The sequence below is a fragment of the Rhinolophus sinicus genome, chromosome 17 (assembly GCF_057876585.1).
Source record: "Rhinolophus sinicus isolate RSI-liver-muscle chromosome 17, RSI-T2T, whole genome shotgun sequence".
Taxonomy (NCBI): Eukaryota; Metazoa; Chordata; class Mammalia; order Chiroptera; family Rhinolophidae; genus Rhinolophus; species Rhinolophus sinicus.
The window spans coordinates 137,187,324-137,209,049 of record NC_142517.1 but is presented as its reverse complement, the minus strand read 5'-3'; the positions used below and the strand labels follow the sequence as shown (position 1 = coordinate 137,209,049).

Here is a 21,726-nt window from a genome sequence, read left to right as displayed (position 1 = left end):
AGCAGGATTTCCTAAAATATCATAAACTAGATTGTTTTAGGAGGCTTTCTATTTTAAAAAATCAAAATTTTATTTGAATAGCTATCTATTTTAAAATATGTATGTATATTTACTTAAAATATATTTTACTTAAATGTGTATATATGACACATATTTCCTTAACATTTATATATTTTAATGTTATTATATAGAATATAATTAGTAACAAAATAGATTTACTTAGATAACTTTAGTCTCATCCTGAAATTAATTAATATCCAAATAACCAGTTAAAATATATATAGGTAGATATAGATAAGTATCTAGATATATAGAAATAGATAAGATATGCATATGTAGAAAAACAAACTGATTCCTTGGATATTATTATTTAGAGTGAGACTAACTTATATAAAGTGAAATATGAATAAATTTAAAGAAAAATATTGAGCTAGCAAGAGTAGAAAATATACATGGACACAATGGCATAGAAACCCCAGTTAAAAAAAATTCACCTTATCTCATGAGATAATTTTTTTTTTCCCTCCTTAAAGTTAGCCTTTTTAAGCTTTGTCACCTGGTACTTTGTCAGTTCATTGATTCACAGAACTGGAAGAAGAGTCCCCAGTAATCATAGCAATGTCTGGCACACAGTACTTTCTTAATAAATAAATATTGAATGATTGAATTAATTGAGAATTAAATATTTCATGATTATTTTGTCTGTTGAGATACTCATATAAGATGAAATAATTTATTCGAGTTTACACAAATTCTAAGTGGAACTAAAAATGCGTCTCCCCAGGTCTGTTCCGTTAAACATTTATTAAGTGCCAACAATGTTCTGCTAATGGCTGGAAATACAAATAAAAGGAGACAATTAGCACACAGGTACTACCCTAAAGGAAAACACTACCCTTGGCATGCTGTTTGTGCACAGTGCACATTTATAATCTTGGATTAGCTAATAATTGGATTAGCAGAGAAAGTACTACAGCATATCACAATCAGCTAAAGAAAAAGGAAAGGTGTGGGAAGGTTGAAACATAGAGTACTTACCTCTAAACTAGCATATAAGGGACAGATCAACAAAATGGGAGGATTTGAAATTCGAAATCCACTGGCCCCAGGGATTAACTGCAATTCTGAAAAATTATATGTCATTTTTATAGAATGCATCTTAAAAAATGATCTTTATAGATATTTTTAATGACAGTAAAATAGTAGAAAGAAAAATAATAAGATTTAAAAACATTTAATCCTGAGATTTCGGAGATATTTAAGAGAAATTCTGTGGATCTAAAATACTGGCATATTTCTTCTTCACCTACAATGTCTGTCTCTCCTTCCCCACCATTTTAGCAGCATACCAAACACTAGAGCCCTTAGACTCAAGATAAAAATGACCTAAAAGCTTTTCTGGACTCCATCCTCTGCCCTCCAGATCCTAAGCCAGCATTCTTTGTTCTGCTCCATGCTTTGCTTTTCTATTATGAAACCGTGTCAGTGAGAGGAAAATATTAGGATTTACATGGCTTCTAATTGTAATGCCCAAAGGAATATATATGAAAGAAATGATCTATGAAGGTGACTTTTAACACTAGGATTATTAAGACAATGGCTTCTCTTACAAAAAAAAAGGGGGAGAGGGAATGTAAAAAATAATCTGCCTAAGTATGATACATTGAAAACATAAATTAATACCAGATATTATCTTAATTAGAATTAATTAGATTGAATAGTAGAAAATTAAATCCAATAGAATTAAGATTGCTATTTAGAGATCAAATTAAAGCTAAGACTGACTAAAAGAACTTTAGAATAGTCTGGGTCTTTAGAGATTCATCTAACCCAGGATTAAACAAACTATGTCCTGTGAGTCAAATGTGGCCCACCATTTGTTTCTATAAATAAAGTTTTATTGAAACATAGTGACACTCATTTATGAATGTCTATGACGGCTTTAGCACTACAATGGCAGAGCTGAGTATTTGCCACAGAGATAGTAGTATAGCCCCAAAAGCTTTAAAATATCTCCTGTATGGCCCTTCACAGAAAAACTTTGCCCCAGATCTAGTCCAATTCCCTCATTTATAGATAAGAAAATCCAGAAGAAATACTGCAAGTAACTGGAATTATAACACAGCTAATCATTTCAGCAGCCAAGATAAAATACAGGTTTTCTGATTTGACTGGAAGAGCCAGCTCATCTTGATCCTTTGTATCTTGGTTGTTGTAAATATAAATATACTTAAAATAGCATCTCAGAGTTGGAAGCAATCTGAAGGATCAAGTTTGTTTAAGTTGAACTTTCAAAACCCTTATAAAGCTTTCTGTATCCCATGTGACTGAAGAATAGAGTCACTGAGGAAAAGAAGTAGGGTGGCAATGTGAGAGCACCCTGTGCATGGTGTACTTTCATTTCTACCCACTGGGGTGTAACCACTACCATTTAGTATGTGGCAAAAGCTACAAAAGGAGGGAAATTTGGGAGAAGAAAAGGATAAAAATGAACATTTCTTAAACAGCACTGTTATATGTCACTTTATTTAGAGATTTGAACTTGTCTTACCCTCAAATCAAATCTTGAAATATATATTATTCATATTAAATATGTTGAGAAGAAAAAACTTAAAAATATGATAATAACTTGTGCAGCATCACAAGACTAGTAAGCAGCAAAATGGCATCGACATCGAATTCTCTCTGGGTCTGACTTCAAGCCAAAAAATTCCTCTTGTCCTCACTGCCTGATGTTTTGGATACTCCATATTGCTGAGATCTGAGTCCCTTATGCTAGATTTCACTTCATCTTCTCTCTCTACAAAGAGATAGACTCAAAATCATGCTAAAATCTATAAACACAGTCTTACATTCTGGAAATGTCACTTCTTATCTTAAAAGTTCTCTGTGGCATTTTCAAAGTGCACTCTCCAGGAGACATGTGTATTACATATCATACAACGACAGTTGAAAATTAAAATAAAGTTAAAATAAAATGACATGAAGTAAAATTGAATATACTTACTGTTATCCATTTTAAATCTTGTGCTGAGTTCATGGCCAAACCATCCCACTAACCTAAAATATAAATAACAACATTAGATATTTTAGTCTATAAAAATAAACACAATTAATATAGGAATCTGGGCCTGCATATTGAAGCCATTTGTGAGAGAAGTCAGCAAATATTTAAGCATATAAATACTATATGATATCCTAAGACAATATTTATAATCTTATCAAGAATAAGGATAAAATCAATTTATTCATATTACTAGTTATATTATTTTGTGAAGTTGTCATCTGAATAGCTACATTTAATGACTTTTTTGTTATTTAAAATAAAATACAATAAACAAAAACATTGAGTTTTTTAAAGCAAAGATAAAAGCTCAACAAATCAATTAATGCAATAATACAGTTTTCACAGTAGTATCTCTAAAGAGAAATGGCATAAAAATAACCTATATTTTGTTGAAAATTTTTGAGTGATTTTATAAAGAAATCAGTTACCTACATACTTTAATAAGAATGTTAATTGGCTGACATAAAATACAAAATATGTAGGAAAAATCATGTACATGTGTGTGCATATTAGATTTAAAAAAATTACAAAATAACTTAAAGGAAAATGTAAAATTTGAGAAAGGGTAATAGAATATTCCTGCTAATCATTTCTCCCTAAATATATTATTTAGTTTTAATGTTGCCAAAATTAAAACAAAATTATTTTTTTAATTATTATTATTTTTTACAAGATAACAAATCCACTTTATTTACTTTTCAGTAAGTTTAAATCCTTGAGGGTATAGCATTACACGGATTCTGTGTCCGATGGCCTTTCCACTGTGGTTGGCAGCCCACGGAGGGCACAGCTCACTGGCCCATGTGGGAATCAAACCGGCAACTTCGGTGTTAGGAGCACGGTGCTCCAACCACCTGAGTCACCAGGCTGGCCCCCACAAAGTTGTTTTTTCAAGGCAGTTTTCTTTGGAACTTGGCAAATGTTTTTACATTTATGCAGAATATATGAGTGAAAATAATACATGAATAATACATTTTGAAATAGAAGAATATAAAGGTTATTGTGCTACATTTTATATAGCAGATTACTAAGTTCATTTAATAAATTAACATTGTACTGGTAAAAGAATCATCAGGGACACAAATGGAACACGACAGAGAACAAAAACAGACCTCAAATCACATAACAATTTATAATTGATAATTGTGACATTTCAAAAAATGCAGAAATTAAGAAAATATTTTCACATATTTATATGATTTTTATGAGAAATTATTTTTTAACTATAAAATATACTAAGAAAATATACAGGAACTTATCAATAGATTCATAAACATTAAAGTTCTATATAAAAAAGACAGACAAAATTAAATGGCAAACCAAACCAACGATGAGGAGAAGGGTGCTACTTTCCTAATATAAAAGAGTTTTCAACAAGTTTTTTGTTAGAAAATCGGCTCCTAGCCAAGTATTATAGAATTGTACACTTGAAACCTAATTTTACTAACCATTGTCACACCAATAAATTTAATTTAAAAAAAATAAAAAGAAAATGGGCAATGTCCCCAAAATCTACATAATCATAGAGCATGAAAAGATCATTTATAAAAGGAGAAATGCAAATGCCCTACAAATTCAGGAAAAAAATGCATAATTAAAAATATGAAATACCATAAAGATGAACCCATACTTCATATACCAAATCGGTGAAGTCAATTGAAAATTATGAAGCCTGTTTTCATCAATGATTCAAAGAAAAGGAAGTGAGCCCTTTGCCTAATCATAACAATAGTAAAGTAATAAAATCTTATTATAGAGTACAATTTGAGAATATATGTGAAAAACGTATAATTTTCTGTCTTAGTACTTTTACTCTTTCCAATTTATGCAAAGGACTATTTGGATTACACTATTTGGGGTACACTAAGATTTCTGTACTAGGACAATTAGCACAATGCTGTTTAAGTATTAAAAAAAACCCCTAAATATCTTCTAATAGAACAGATTATACTACTTTCATATGATGGAATACTGTATAACCATTATAAAAATTCTATTTAAAAGAATATTCAAAAAGAATAAAAAATGGAGATTACAATAGAGTATTATTCAAATTTAAGAACAATAAAATATATGAATGCATTTATACATAACTCTGGCCAAACTATTAATATTTTAATTTTCTGCTTTATTCATGTCTATGTTTTCCAGTATTTTCTAAAGAGCATGTGTGGTTCTTGTATCAGAGAAAATTTCTAATTATAGTTTTAACCCATATTTATTAGTCCAAACTTTTTAAGTTCTAAAATAGTGTATTTTGTACATCTTGTGTATCTATGTATCTATGTATCTATGTATCTATGTATCTATGTATCTATGTATCTATCTATCTATCTATAGATACATACATAGATGTATGTCTATATATATATATACAGAATTAGCAAAGTCTGATTAATTATGTAAAATGGTTAATCATTTTACTTTACCACTTTAAAATATTACTAAAGGGAAAATTTATAGCCTATCAGCTCAACCATACCTTTTAAACCTCATTTATAGTATTTCTTCTCTTATTTTAAATCATTCATTCTTAAACTTTATTGAGAACTGCCCCCAAACCCTGTATTTTTCTGTCTGAAATGCCGACATAGGTAGAAGCTGCAGAGAAGACATAGAAAAGAATCAGAGTGGTGGGCAGAGTGGTGAAAGCCCAAGTGACATAATATCTAAGGAAGTTCCAGTAAAAATATGCTTTCTAAAGTAAAGGCAAGGTTTTTCAATTTGAATTTTAAAAGCTACACCCTTGGTGCAACGATAGGTAAAGGACAGGGTGAGAAGAGTCATTTTCAGAATGGCTATACTAGGTCATATGCAGAAAAAGAGAGGAGGCGTATAAAGAATCGGGAGGAGCTCTAATAGTAGGAAGTAGTCACAGAATGAGAAACCTGAAAGGTTACCCTGTGCCCTCATCTAACTTCCAGTTTAGGTATCTCTGCCAAATTGCTGATCCAGGATAATTCAACTCATTCAGTGATGAGCAACGAAAAAGGAACTGGTTATTGCCCTGGAACAGAGAGTCTACATAAAAACTGTGAAAATAGCAAAATCTACCTACAGATGAAAAACATGCACCAGAAAAAAGTTTCCAGAAATCTGATAAAAATGTAAAGCAAATGAATGAATAAAATAATAGAAAATAAAATAAAATTCCATATGATGGAAAAATGTCAAGCAGAAATGCAGGCATAATACCCATATAGTTTGGCAATAGGAAAAATAAGAAATGAACCTGCAGAAGCTAGAAAATAATTACAAAAGAAACATAAACATAAAAGATATGGAGAAAAATTTGGAAGGAATGCAAGGAAGTCGGGAAACTATGGAAAAGAGGCAGAGGATAACTGTGAGAAAAAAATAAAAAGAAAAGGTACAAAGAAAGATTTAAAATAGTTTAGAAGAAAATGATAAATATAATAAGCAAACAAAAAAGTTCAATCATAATCAAAGTGCGCTTCCAACATACTCTGTGTGTGTGTGTGTGTGTGTGTGTGTGTGCGCGCGCGTGTGTGTACTAGACTGTTTGACCGTAAATGAATTCTGTTGACTTTTTAAATTAAGTTTATTAAATTTCTAGGTGTGCACTTAATATTCAACTTCAGGATTGTTGTCAAATTATTTTTACAGAATAGAGTACCAAATCTGACTAGAAAACTGATGGTGCAGTTTGGGTTCTGCTCCTGCTGCCTGTTATTTTTAGTCATACATTAATTGCCAATTTCCCCTAGTGCTTGCAAAACCTACAGAGCATTCAGAGACAACTACTGATATAATATTGTTTGAAAAAAATGTTTCAGGTAGTGAAAACTTTAAAAATATTAATTAAGATTTTTTTTTTCTCATCATTTATATAGTTTCCTACAGCTCTTTCCTTCCCCACAGTGAATCAAAAAAAATTCATTGCTTCAAGGAATTTGTTCAGTGGAGAGCACCAAAGACAGTACCAAAACTCTTTTCAGCTTGGATTCCAAAATGAGGTTTTGAAACTTAGAGCAGAGACAGTAATCTTTAAAAGACAAGGCTTCTGATTTGCAATAGAGACGCTTTGCAATTCTAGTGGCCACATGTCTCATATAGCCCAGCATAAAGTTTACGCTGTAAATATCAAAGAGAATAGAAGGAGCAATGAATCCAATCCACGAATAAAATAAGTTTTGTCATGCTAAGGAAGGAGAAGCTTAAAAAATGAAAGAGAAAAATTGGATTCAGTTTCCTAATATTGAACCCAGATGCACTCCCTTCCCCCAGTTAAGTTCTAGGGAATGGTTGAAGAGGACAGTGGGAATTCCAGATATGTTTAAGAGGACTCGATGATAAAAATTGCCTGAGTCATGTTCTCTTAGCCCTACGAGGCAATCCAAAGGATTTGTATAGAATCTCCCCTTGCCAGTTTGGTACTATAGTCTTCATGTAAAAATGTTAGCAGCATGGACCTGAGATAGTACCTGCGTTTGCAACCTAGGATCATACTAACCCAACAGAGCCAAGAGAGCATCCTGAGATTCCTGTGACCTTAGGGAAGGGAGCAGAAGTGAGTGAGAAACTTAGCATCATTAATGGAGCTGGAAGGTTGGGATAAAGGGCAAAGGGTCTTGGTAGTTCCACAGACGTCTTGGAGCATGCAGCAGTAGGGAAAAAATGACCAAGGTGGTGCCAAGTACATTTTAATAGATCCTAGGAGATGGCTGTTGGCCAGATGCCTCTCCCTCATCTATGTCTGAGTGCTCTGCACATCATCTAACCCTGCAAGCTTAGATACCATCTTAAGGAGAAAAGGACAAGAAAAGGACTCTACTGACAGTGCTAAAACTATGAATTTACTGAGAAAAATCACAAAAGTCACTTAGCTTACCTACATCAGATAAGTTGATAGATAAAAATGAAGAAAATAAATGTATTTGCCCACCTAAGTTTATGGCCTGATGACATTTACATATATAACTTTAAAAAAATTGTCAAATTCTGATGAAAACTGGAATCAATAAAATTAAAAGTATGTTGATCAAAGTTCTGAAATGTTTTTGTGTTAAATATCAGAATGAGGACCTATCTTAAGTTAATTTAAACATATAACTGAACTATATCAATGAATGAAATTGAGTGGGAAAACAACACTACTATACATAGTATTTGTTTATTTGAGGTGCTTTTGTTTATTGTGATGTATACATATTGATAGCCTATTCTGTCAGCAGGCATGGAACTGTGCTGGATACTGAGGAGAATTCAGTATCACCCCTTCTACTGAGGTGAAGATGTGGTATGTATACACAATGGAATACTATTCTGCCATAAGAAAAGATGAAATGGTTCCATTTGCGACAACATGGATGGATCTTGAGATTATTATGCTAAGCAAAATAAGTCAGAAAAAGTCGAGAACCATATGATTTCACTCATATGTGGTATATAAAACTGAAAACAACAAAAGAACAAGACAAACAAATGAGAAACAAAAACTCATAGACAGACAATAGTTTAGTGGTTACCAGAGGGTAAGGGTGGAGGGGGCTGGCAGAAGAGGGTAAAGGGGGTCAAATATGTGGTGATGGAAGGAGAATTGACTCTGGGTGGTGAACACACAATGTGATACATAGATGATGTATTATAGAATTGTATACCTGAAATCTATGTAACTTTACTAACCATTATCATCCCAATAAACTTTAATTAAAAAAAAGTCTATGGAGAATTATCAAAAGACTTTAAACATGAAAGTAACATAAAAAAAAAAGGAGGAATTAAGGAAGGAGTTCTAGCCTGAACGAATTAGATCCATTAATCATCATTTAGAACAGAGGAATTAACTATTATTTCATTTTACTTTTTACCTTTTGAAAGAGAAGAAAAACGCTACAGTTTTTAAAAGAGAATTATGTCTTCTGTAGTTATATCAAAAAATAATACATGAGCTTTTTTGCACAAAAAATTTCTGTGGAAACAGATTCAAAATTTACTTTTGGCATTTTATTTTTTTAAAAAATCAAAGGCAAATACAGTGGCTGTGAGGCAGGGTAATGAACAAATATGGCAACAGGTTTTTTGTTTTGGCTTTTTTTTTTTTCCATTCTTTTTAATGGGATCAAAATAAAACTTGGGAAAATATTTCAATACTTTTTGCTTATTTAGCACCTTTTCTCTCAGTTTTGTGCACTTGCTATAGACTAGGTATTTGTCTTTTCTGTTTGTGGAGTGATATTAAAAGTTCAAGAATATGAGTTATGATTATTGCTGGGCATATCTGACAGAAACATCAAAGACCTAGTATGCAAATCTGGTATCATAGGAGGAAATAACAGCTTCTACTTAATGTACTCATGACATGTTCATAACCTAAATATAAAAGAAACAAGTGACTCCACGGAAGGAAAAATATGTTCTTCTTAGAGAAAGCAACAACAACAACTCAGAACTGATTCCATAATGGAGATAAAGTCATCATTTTTTTGCTTTATTTATTGACTCTATAAAAGTACTTTATATCTGAAAACATACAAATCTATTATGATTGTTTCCAAATTGTTTACCTCATTATTTGATGGTGATATGCCTCTTTTGCATTTATTCACTAAATTATATTTTGCTATCCAACTGCTTAGTATAAAGGACACTTGGAGACCAATCCCTGGACCAGCCCCATTGGAGATTCTAATTGTTTGCCATCTATCACCCTTCACCATCATATCTATATCACCTGGATGGAAGTTATATCATCCCACAGAACATTTAAGAGTGGTTTGGCTAATAAAATTATTGATTTTTATGCCAATAGGAAATCCTGTTTCTAAGACATGGTTGATCAACGCTTTTGCACAGCAAACTGCTAAGGAAAAAAAGGATAGAAACTAAAACAGGTTTGCGGTGAAATGGCCATGATAGTTTCATGTCATCTCACATAATCTTTGCAACAACACTCTGAACTAGGTACATAAGGCTTCCGGAAGTGGAATGTCATCCAGAGAAACATAGCTAGTTAAGCCCGTATCTTGCTGAGTAATCAGCAACACTAACCCAAAACAGGAAGCTATAGTTAAGATGGCATTATCAGAAAGAAGTTGAAGGAGGGTGTTCAAAGTTAGTATCTTAACAAGTCAATAGGTGAGTAAAATCTGAGATGCTCAGTCCCTGAAGCTGAGTGGAAGAGCAGAAGTTAAAAGTAAACCTGCATAAAGGAGTTTAATGGAAGTGAGAGAGAAGTTAGACTAGAGTTGATACTTGTTATTAGTGACTGCATTTCTATTTATGTTCCTATTTAAATTACCTTCCTTTTTTTTTTGAGGCTTACTAGAGTTTTTCGATATTTCATTCATTAATTCTTCAAAAACAGTTAATGAGACACTTTGCGAGAAATGAGATAAAGACAACACAAAAGTGAGCTTATAAAGAGGTGATCCCTGACTATAAGCTATGGTGGGGTAGGGACCACTTAAACAAATATTAATTCAGTTAAAGTGTGGGCAGGTACCCCTCCGTCTCTGCCTCTGGGTATTGGATATTCATGACTTTGAATGACCCCTTCCCTCTTAACTATGGGTGGGACCTGTGCTCTTCATCAAGAAGGGAGAATCCACGGGACATAGTAAAGTGGAAAGAATTGAGAGAAGGAAAATGGACTCAAACCTAGATATTTGATAGTACTAAGCAACAGCAAGGAAGACAGAGTTGCTGACATTCCATTAGGAGTGAGACACTGAGTGGATTGAAACCCTGAAAGAAATGAAACCAGAGACTCAGGAAGATGGCAAGTTTCAGTGTCATCCATATGAACACTGAATTTATTAAAAGAAGAAAAGTGAGTTTGAGAAACAGAAGAAAATAACAGCTGTTTATAGAGACTATTTATACCATAATTCCCTAATAACTAGTAGTAAGTGGGGTCAGAGTACTCCAGAGCAGGAAGATAACATAATTTTCTATATATCATGCCACAAAGTCTAATATCTAGAGGTGAGAGTGATATCATTAAATTCAGTGACCAAAGTAATCCCTTGAAGAAAATATTCATCAAAATAATTCAATAAATCATAAATAAAACTTTCTTACAGTTTTCTGCCATTTGCCATTAAGAAAATGAGGAAAGATTTTCCATGTTTTATGTGCTTCAGAGTCCTGGGGCCAGTAGGGGTTAATTGTTTCAAACTGTCACTGATTTTTCATATGATGTTTTTCTTCCTTTGCATCAGTATTCTTATATAAAGTATTAATAATTACCATGTTCTTTAATCACTGGTGCTATCTTTAATCTAAATGAAATTCTAAATGTTATTTCTTCTGGAAATAATTGCAACTTTTCAAAATTAATTGCTCTACATTTTCACTTGATAAAAAGAAATGTAATCATTTAAATGGGGGCCTTATAATAAAAGAGTGACATTTTAATCTTATTAAAATTTATTTTTACCTATAACCCCTTATGAAGTAAAAAGTCTTTAGATCTCTTCCTTAATGTCTGGCATTTTTAGATTATTTGGATATTTTCATGGAAAACAACATCAATGATATATTTTTAATATAAAAGGCCATATTAATATAACTCTTACCGTAAGTAGATTAAACATTTGAAAAACATTGCTCATTTAAATAAAATAAGAAAGGAAAACACAACTCTATTTACTAAAATAACGTGTTAGATAAAGTCTGTTCCCCATCTAGTCTTCCAATTAATAGAAAGTGAATGTAAGTCCAGGTAATTGACTCCTCAAACATTTAGCAAATGTGTTACAAAGATAGTCAAACAAGTTTAACTTAGGATATGTAGGTTTTTCTTGATTGGGTTCTTGTGGTTCTAATATTTTTGAGAGCAACAAAAACAAATGTTAGTTGAACTTTTGTTATGAGTCAGACACTGTTCTAAGCAATCACTTAATCTTCAAAATAATCACATGAAGTAGATATTGTTATTATTTTTATTACACAGATAGGGAAATTGAGATTTCCAAAACACTCAATGAATAGCCTACCATACACAATTACTAATCTTTGAAAACCAAATGTAGAATGACCTGGGATATTCACAAACAAATGCAAAATCACCTAGGGCAGGTTTTTTAAAAAATGAATCAGAGATTCCATAAAAACAATACTCCCCAGATTACTTAAATGCCCGCACTTAAGTTTCTGAGCTGGCAGAATGCTAAGCTAAATCACAGCAAAATTCTTTATATAGAATGCTTTTTTTCCCCCTTAAAAACTGTTTGTTTTTGTTTTTTTACTTTCTCTGTTCTTTTTTAATTTCTATAGCCAGTTCCTCTTCTTCAAAATGCATACACCTCGGCATCTAATTTAAGGAACTTGGGTAAGCAGATCACTAAGATATTATGCCTTGAAGTCTTTACAAATGGATAAACGGATGTTTAACGTCAAATAAAGAAATTATTGTTTCAGAAATTATTCATTCAAACTCAATATACATCACCAAGAACCTAGGGGAAAGCTAAATTCATTTTAAGATCCCACCACTTGGAACAAAGGAAAGGTAAAATCAAAATACAATAGAAATATAATCTAAATTAAATCTTGGCAGAAATTCTAAAACACAAATATTCTAAAGTTAATGAAGTAAAATTAAAAACCATTAAATTAGTTTATAAGTAGCTATTATCACAACAAGCTCATAAATCATTCCTACAAACTGAATATGAACAACAATTAAGATGAAATCTCATCATACTTGGACTAGAAATTTGAATCTTTTGCCATCAAAAATCAAGCAGAGAGTTAATTTAGTTAGAAGGAAGATATTAACAGAATTTTGAGAGAAGATTTGGAAGAGATCCAATAAGTAATAAAAAGTAAAGATTTCAATAGGCTTTGTGTTCTTTGATCATCATAAATTTCCTAAAAGGAATTTCAAGTAAGTATAATCAAATGGAAAGCATCACTTATCATAAAGGTATCTTGAGGCATGATATTCAGATTCAGTAAGAGAAAGCCACCAGGGATCCACTTATATGATTTTGGATGCTGAGATTTATAAAATGAAATATCCAAACTCTCCTTGATCTCCTTAACAAGCCTTTAGTGGCAGAACCTCCGGTATAAAGCCCTAAATATTTAATACAGTGAATTAATTTAATTTATTCTGCAAACCCTTTACCTCACCCCATACCTTACCAACATTAAACAACGTATCCCAGTTTTCTTAGCCTGTGTTAAATATGCACTTGATGACTGAAGCAAAATCCGACATACTCGTATAAAGAAATAAGATTATAGTCTTTTCTAATCAGATACATTTCCATAAAAGACTGATTTCATAGTATTCTTTAATTTGAAAATTTTCTCCATACAGTTAATAATTTAAGTCTGCACTTAGGAATATGAACCTTACTGGGAGTGAGTTTTTTTGTGTTTTGTTTTTTTCATTTCTTTTTCGTCTTCCTCTTCCCTTTCTCTTCTCCTCCCTTCTCCTCATTCTCTCCTTTTTAAGGTCACAACTTAGAACTAAATCCAATTGTGTTACTGCTGTCATGACTTTAAAACATGTGTTTAATCAGACAAACAATTCTAGCATTACATTTGGGATACAGAATAATTGTATAATCTTAAACAAAATCTGTAATAGCAACTGGGGATAACTTTGAATGTCTGTCATCTTATAGCCTAATGTCCTCTCTAACCTAACCTCAAGAGAAAGTATATTACTTAAATCCTCATCAAATAATCATGTTTCACAGAATCAAAGTTTCCATGAAGGCTGTTTTACTCAGAAAGTAGTGAGACATTTATTCATTCAAATAGTTTTTATATATTCTTAATTTTCATAATAAAAATTTGGGCAGCTGAACTTTAAGAAATAGGTCCATAGTACTTTTTCATACTTGAGAAAGGGAAAAAGATGAGAAAGTTATAGTAAAGTTTGTTACAAATTATCTGCACTTATTGTACTTTATTGCATCCACCTATTACACAAAGGGGGAGGGGAAGATGGTCACCAGAGTCATCAACAGTCAATGACATACAGATTTCCATCAAGTTGGTTTTAGATTTCAAGCTATTCCTACCAGCAATTTGCCTCATCCTGACATTTTATTTTCACCACTTGAGAATCATAGAGTTTAAAATCTGCAATGGAACCTTAGAGATCTCCCAGGTCTAACTATTTATTTTTTTCCATGAGCAAACCAAGACCTGGTGAGGTGAAGATACCTAAATTTTGTTCCACATAAACCATCAATGGCTCCTCTTTGTCTTTAAGGTAAAATCAAAATTCCTTCCTTGAAACACAAAGATTTCAGTGTCCTGGCTCCTAACTGGGATGCACGTAAAACCACCCTACCTGGAACACCCCACCACTACCTGTTGCCCTTTAGTCTAAGAGTTAGGAGGATTTCTCCATCAGCTCAAAATTACCTCCTTAGCGAAGGAGTCTCTGACCTCACTCTTTCTTTTTATTGCTTACACTGAATGGTAAGTTTCAGGACAATAGGGGCTCATTCAAACTTGTATCCCTAATGCTTTGCACACTGCTTCTCCTTATAGTAGATGCTCAAGAAGGATTATTTTTAGTTGATAAATGAAATAACTGAATGCATTTGATTAATGATTTAGCATCCTTTTGCCAAACATCAAATTAATCTTTGATACTCTTCTCATTCCAAACATTTCTCTATGTCCTCTTGATTCAATTACCTAATAAATCTGTCCTGTTTTCTTCATCGCATCTGCATAACCATATTTTAGGTAATGGGCATCTCACTTCTGTATGATTGCAAACATCCCTTAACCGACATTCACGTTTCTATTCTTGACCTCCTTTAGAGTCCTCCAACCTCTTTTATAATAGGTCCAGAATCCTACAACTTCTCCTCACTTCCTCTGTTACTCCTGTACTTTGAATTGTTGTCTCATCTTGCCTGCTTCCCATAATGGTTCCCCAGCAGGTCTTTCAAAATCCACCCTTACTCTCTTACAGAGGATTCACAACAAAGCCATTCAGAATGATCATTTTAAGTTGGAATGTCATGTCACTGGCAAAAACGGGCAATGGCTGCCAAATCTTTATATTGCCCTATAAGACCCTGCATTTTATGGACCCCTTTATCTCTCTAATTTCATCTACTAATCTTCAGTTTGCTCAATCTATTCCAGCCATGGGGGCCTTCTTACTGTCCCTCAAACACTCAAGACACGCTCCTGTTGTGGAGCCTTTGATAAAGTATTCACTCTGCTTGGAACGCTCATAACCAGATAACAACTTGGTTTTCTCCTCCTCTTTCAGCTCTGCATCTTCATCTTATTTTCCCAGTATGGGCTTTCCTGAATGCCTTTTTAATACTGCACCTTGCCAAGAATCCCACATAGAGTATTCAAATATCTCCATTTTCTGTCCTACTTATTCCATTTCCCATAGGACCCACCAACTTCAAGAAAATATTTAATTTTCTCTTTATTGTGTGTGTATAGCTTATCTTTCCTTGCTGGAATGTAAACTCTCTGAGGGCAGGGATCTTTGCTTTCTTTGTCCATACATCCCAAAACTTTAAAAATTGCCTGGAATATACCAGATGCTCAATAAATAATTTTTAATGAATGCAAGAGTCATACAGGGGCATTTTGCAGCTGTTTCTTCAAGAATTAGAAATCAAAATTCTTCCACAGTGTTCAGTGAAAATATTAACTTCTTTTCATGAATAATTACATACTTTTTTTGTTCTTTTTTGGTTATTCCAAGTTCTATTTTCATCTATCATCAGTAAAAGTGTTTCTTCCAGCCTCCACTGAGTCTTTCTAGCCAATCAATCCAATTTGGATGACCAAATGCCAAAAAAAAAAAAAAAAGATGTGTTTGAGTGTACTGAAACCCTGTCCAAAGAAAAGTAAGATCAGTTTGGTAGGATTTGGACATGGTTGCATGGGTACATGAGTCTCCCTGTCAAGTTTTTAGACCATCCCTCACTGTAGGGCATTGATGCTGCTGAAGTACCATATAGAATGAGAAAAAAGGCTTAAGAAACAGAAACACAGTTGCTATAGTTCAAGACGATATTAGAATCCAAAAATAAGAGTAGTTCAGAGACTGTTCTGTAGGGACGGCGGAGCGCATAGGAAGAACGATCAGAGAAAATAGTACATATAAACTATAACAAGAGGCCTCCAAAAAACCCAACTGAAAAACAGACAAAGAGCAAGGGCAGTCTAAATCTAGGCAGTTGGTGACCAGCACATTTGTAGGAAAAGTAAAAGCAAGGGTAAGTGACTGAAACAGATTCAAAAGGGCTAATGACAAATAAAAATCTTGAAAATTGACAAAATAAGTTATTTCAGCCTGTAAATTTTACATTCATCCCTTGATGCCAGCAACCAGTCCCCAAGCCTGACCATTATAAAGCTTGGTATGGCCATGACAAGTGGAATATTACCAACCTAAATGTAGTAAAGACGTTCAATTCCAATTTTCTAAAAAATAGTCATCTATTCACAATTTGTCTGCTCTGTTCTAACAAAAGTGATTCAACACTACTCTGGAAAGTAAGTTGAGGAGGTATCACGAGTTCAATTCCTTTTTCTCCTCTCATTTGCTCACTCATCTGTAAATATTGCTAAGATAGAGTGCTTCAGTTAGTTCTGTTACATATTCAATTACCTCTTCAAATCTTACTCAACAGGAGGCTTGTTCAAATATGTCCAGTGAGTTAACAGTGTGATAACTATAGTTATTAAAAAAAACAAAACACTCCTTGATATCATGAGTTTTAGTTAATGAAAATTATTTCCTGAAGTTCCAGAATAACATGTTGTTCTTACAAGAGCTAAGTCAATATTTTTTTGGTATGAAACTTTTATTAACAAATAAAGCCTCTGAAAATTTCCTGCATATGTTTTTTTGAAATGTATTATTATTTTGAAATACTGGTTTATTATCTTTTGAGGTACTATTGACATTAAATGCCCTAAAACAAAGTGAATACATCTGAATTTAGGACTTTAGAAGAAATATTTGCAATGTTGCTTAAAATGCCTATGAAGGATTTTTTTTTTAAGTTGTCTGCGGCTAGTTTTCATGGGTATATTTGGTTTTTGTAGAAGCATATGGAAATACATATTTAATTTGACAGTATTTTGCAAATCATACCCCCTTCAGAATAACTTGCAAAGTAGAACTGCTTCCATATGCTAGAAGATGGTTTGTCTATTACGCTGAGAGTAAAGAAAGAGCTATATATTCAACGACAAAGTTTTAAAAAATATTTTCTTGGGCATCTTGGATTATGGAAGTAAAGAAAGATCAAAAGGACAATGTCCCTGTACTCAAGAAATTTAGAATTAATTTATAATTAATTTTTTAAGCAGGCTCTTTCAAAAATGAAAGAACCAAATAGCAGTTTTCCTGCCTAAGTTGCCATGGCTTGTGCCAAATCTTCTGTGACCTCCAAAGCTGATTGGAGCAGGGATTGATATGAGAACGAAGACTACCTATCTATACATGAACTGGTCATAATTAAGCCAGAATTTGACTCTAGAGAAAAAAATAATGCCCATTCAATAAAATCTTCTCCCCTAGAGTAGAGCAAAAACAAGTGAACAAAGATAAAATGGGTCATGTGGGTTCAGACTTTTTTTCTGAGCAACGTATTACAAATGTGTGAAGTTAACCCATCCCAACCTGGAAGTAGCAGGACCCAGTGGGTCTGCGTGTGATGAGCAATTGTCCATGCTGCCTCACACAGCATGGCATTGTACCATGGCTGTTTTGGCAATAATAAAGAGCCAGAGGGACACATGTATTTTTCTCAACAAAAACAAATAAACGTTCAACAATTGTTCTTCATAGTGAATAAAAAGAATAAAAAAAAAGACTAAGAAAAAGCAGAGTTCAAAAGTCACTTTAGGGATAAAACTTGAAACAATTAAAACAAGAGCTGAAGCCCTTCAACAAGTTTTACTTTTTGCATCTGAAATGTTCATTGACCTCATATATCTTCATAGACACTAGATGGAAAGTTTAGAAGAGAAAATGAACTTTGAGGTTTCAAAAGCCTTCACTTTCCCCAAATTGATGATTATGTCATCATTATCTGAGAGTAGTGATTTGCAAGCAAAAATAATTTATCTTTTTATACTGATAATTACTATTTCAGCTTTCTTTCAAGAGCCAGGATTACCTTATCTCTTGAATTAAAAAAAAAAATCAGATTATTTACAGAACCTATTTTTAACTGTGATCACTCCTCTGTGAATAAATATTATTTTTATGATCACAGCTTAAATTCACCACACATGAAAATTTTCTGGACAATTTTGCGTAGTAAAAATTGTCAAGACAAGAAGATGAGGGATCCTTTTAGAATTATTTATCTAAAATGGTCTTCAAATGAAGATAGTGTAGGTTATATGTCATGATTCTATAGATGAGTTTTCTTCAATTAATTTGTCTCCTTTTGGATCCCTTACAAGTGAGAATTTAGAGACTAGGAGTTACAGCAGGTATAACCCAGTCCAGGAGTGTGGCTTTGGAACTAAGTGAAAGCATGAAGCAAACTAGATTTTTACCACTGTTTATAATTTCTAAAATATTGTAGAATAAGTATAAAGAGCAATTTTATGATATGAGGCATACATTTAAATGTTAAGTCAATAACTCAGATTCCATAAAAATTTTACTGAAGAGTATAAAAAAGAAAATATCACTTGTAGAAATGCCATTTAAGTAATTCTTTCTCCTTCTTTATACTTTCTTAAATTTATGAAATTAATCCAGTGAAATCTCTCTCAGAGGCAACAATTTCAGCTTTCAGCATAACAGTAAATTTATTCACTTAGTTAACACAGCATTCCATTTTGCAGAGGATTTGTATCTGTAAGTTTCCCCACCGCCTTGCTCAAGATTTTCAAAACAGCTTTAAGTTAAAGTCATATATCCTGCCACGGCTCTGATGGCAGTGTCCGAGAATTCACTAGCAATTATTAAAAAGTTGCCTTGTGGTATATATTCTAACTTTGTGTTACCTGTTATTTAAATAATTTACTTGACTATTCAAATGATATCTCCTAATGGACTGTAAGATTTTAAAATCATAGCCAATAGCCTATATTTATTTCCATCTACGAAAGTCTTTTGTACAAACATGTTTTGTTGGTTATATGTGTTCATGTCTCCTTGACTCAGAATCATTCTCTTTACATGATGCACCAATGAGTACCTTAGAAAGGACACTTTCGTTGGATTAAGATAAGATGGAAGTTTCACCCTGTTTAATTCCTGAGGTTAGAAAGGCATATGGATATACTGGAAGTCCTCATTATTTTATGACAAATGAAATACTGGAAAAAGGCTATTTAATGCAAATCCATTTTAAACTCATAACCATATTTTTAGTTATTAATGAAGGAAAAAATAAAATATTTGATTGAGATGCTCTTGAAAAAGTTTAATATATAAAAATTTAAATAATTATACAATACTTAGATTAAAATTATAATATTCTATTAAAAATAATAAATAATAAATCTGGCTTTGATTCTTTGGTGTATTTTGAAAAACGTTATCATAGCAAAATATAATCTCTTTTATATTACATTTAACTTGTTCAGCATGAAAATAAAGATGATCATTTCTACAAAAGTTTTTGAAGCATTCATCATTTCTTTTTAATCCCTGATATTCAATTCATTTGTTTCTGAAGTACCATGTCTAATTTCCTCTGCTTTATCTCTTAATGATCCTAACTCTGAAAGATTTTCATTGTCCATGATTCTGTGACTTAGCAGTTCTTCAGCATCACTTGCATCATGAAATACTGAGTCTCTTGAAAACATTTACTTTACATTTTCATTATGTTTTCATTGTGTTATTTGATATTTATAACATTCTATAATCAGCAAGAGACCAAGATTTTAAAAAAATAATAATTCATAGAGATAAATGCTAATACTAATTAGGAAAAGGTGCTACATAGGGCTAGTTTTATAAATGGGTAGTTCATGAATGAATATTTCCTATCATGACAATCTTTGCTTTCCTACCTTACCATGTATCTTTGAGGACTGGGGTAATGCTTTGATAATCAGGAACTCTTGCAATTTGCAATCAGATGAAAATAAGGGCTAAAAGTAAGCAAGTGGTAAAGCTGGAAATTGGTGTCCTCTACAAATGTCGATTGTTGAAATCATGACTGTGGATGAGATACTCCTGGGCAAGAAGACCAATTGAGAGAATTGAGAGAATCAATGAAATGGTGACAGAGTAAACCTTGTAAATAAAGAAGAGCACTACATTGGTATAAGAAGCAAGAGAAAATGGTACACTGGGAGCTTAGGACTGTGGGAAGTAACTATTAATGACAAAGGAAATGGCCAACTATATCTAATATGGCTGAGAGAGCATGAGGTTGTGGCTGAGAAGTCATCCATATTAATACTGAACACTGAACTCCAGGAATATACGAAATAGGTAGAACAGGTGGCCTGGGAGGGATAGGTCGTATCTCGACTAGAGGTTCCGTGAAAAACCTCATTTAGAAATCTACTGGTATTGGTTTATCTCAGTTGAAAGCATCTGGAGTCTTGTGAATTCGCACACCTTGCTACTGCCAGGTACACTTCTTCATTCTCTCAGTCTTTAACAAAGAGACTTCATTCAGGCACTAAACAAGGATGTAGAAAGTAGTAAGTCAGAAAGGATCACTAAAAAAACAAAAGAGCTTTAAGTTATACCTAAGTTTTGGGCTATGGCATTCTCCAGCATTGCCTGGACAAGTATGTGGAATCAAATAATCAAGTCAGAACAAAGATGCATTAGATGTTCTCCCGATATAACATTAACTATATAGTTGGGCCGAGAATGGCACGAGATTGTAATTTTTTGTTTTTTGTTTTTTTTTGTCAGATTTTTTTATGCTTATTTTTATCTTTTCTTAGATGTTTTTGAATATTTTTTGATGTGTCTTCTTTTTTTTTTCAGGTTGCCAAATGATAATAATAACCTACATTCCTGAGTTCTAAAATTTGCCTTAACGACGCATTGAAGTCAGCCAGCCTCTTCAGCTGGTTCTTTTTAACCTGAAAATTACTTATTACAATAAAGAAGATGACTCAAGCCCTCAATAACGTCTTTAAAATGTCATCCTTATTTAAAGCCTTCAATCAAACACCTCTAGTTGATTATGGAAATGTGTTGGCATGATTTGAAATTCTAGAATTTTCATAAAAATTATCACTTGGCCCCATTCTTGGCCACTGAGAAAGCTTAAAAAGAAATTCAAGGAGAAATGAGTACTCAAGAGATCTAATACATGGGGACATTTGGATGTTTGTTGCATCAGCATGGAAAGTAAGGAATAGCAGTTTTCCAGTTTGTACGATTTCACAGGACTTGGTAAAAAAGTAAATGGTAGAAAGAATCTTAATAGCTCATATGCTCCATTTCTGTATTCATGCTGGACTCTCTCAAAAAAATCTGTGGCAGGGGGTGGGGCTGGATCTTGAATTGTAGTGTATGGGCTCTTACAGAAAAATGTTTTTATGAGCTTCAGATATCTTTGAAACCACAAAAATCAAAAGGTTAAGTATTGATCTAAAGTGTACCAGAAAAGTCAACATTTATAAAGTTAAAAAGAAAAATTCAAAGGTATTTAAGTACTTATTTAGTGATACATTTCTGATTGTCAAGTTCTTACTATTAAAAATATTTGTCTTCATATCTCAGAACAATAATTACA

At 32.7% G+C, this 21,726-nt stretch overlaps 1 protein-coding gene across 4 annotated transcripts in view; it reads right to left on the bottom strand.

The window, feature by feature from the left end:
* The window catches only part of KYNU (kynureninase), a 95,141-nt gene that overhangs the window by 7,463 nt on the left and 65,952 nt on the right, over nt 1-21,726 (bottom strand). For all 4 annotated transcript variants that reach the window (XM_019735900.3, XM_019735899.3, XM_074335797.2 and 1 more), the window contains 2 exons: nt 3,008-3,060; nt 1,039-1,124 (listed from right to left, as the gene is read on the bottom strand). In XM_019735900.3, coding sequence (XP_019591459.2) covers nt 1,039-1,124; nt 3,008-3,060 — 139 coding nt within the window. The remainder of the gene's footprint in view (nt 1-1,038; nt 1,125-3,007; nt 3,061-21,726) is intronic.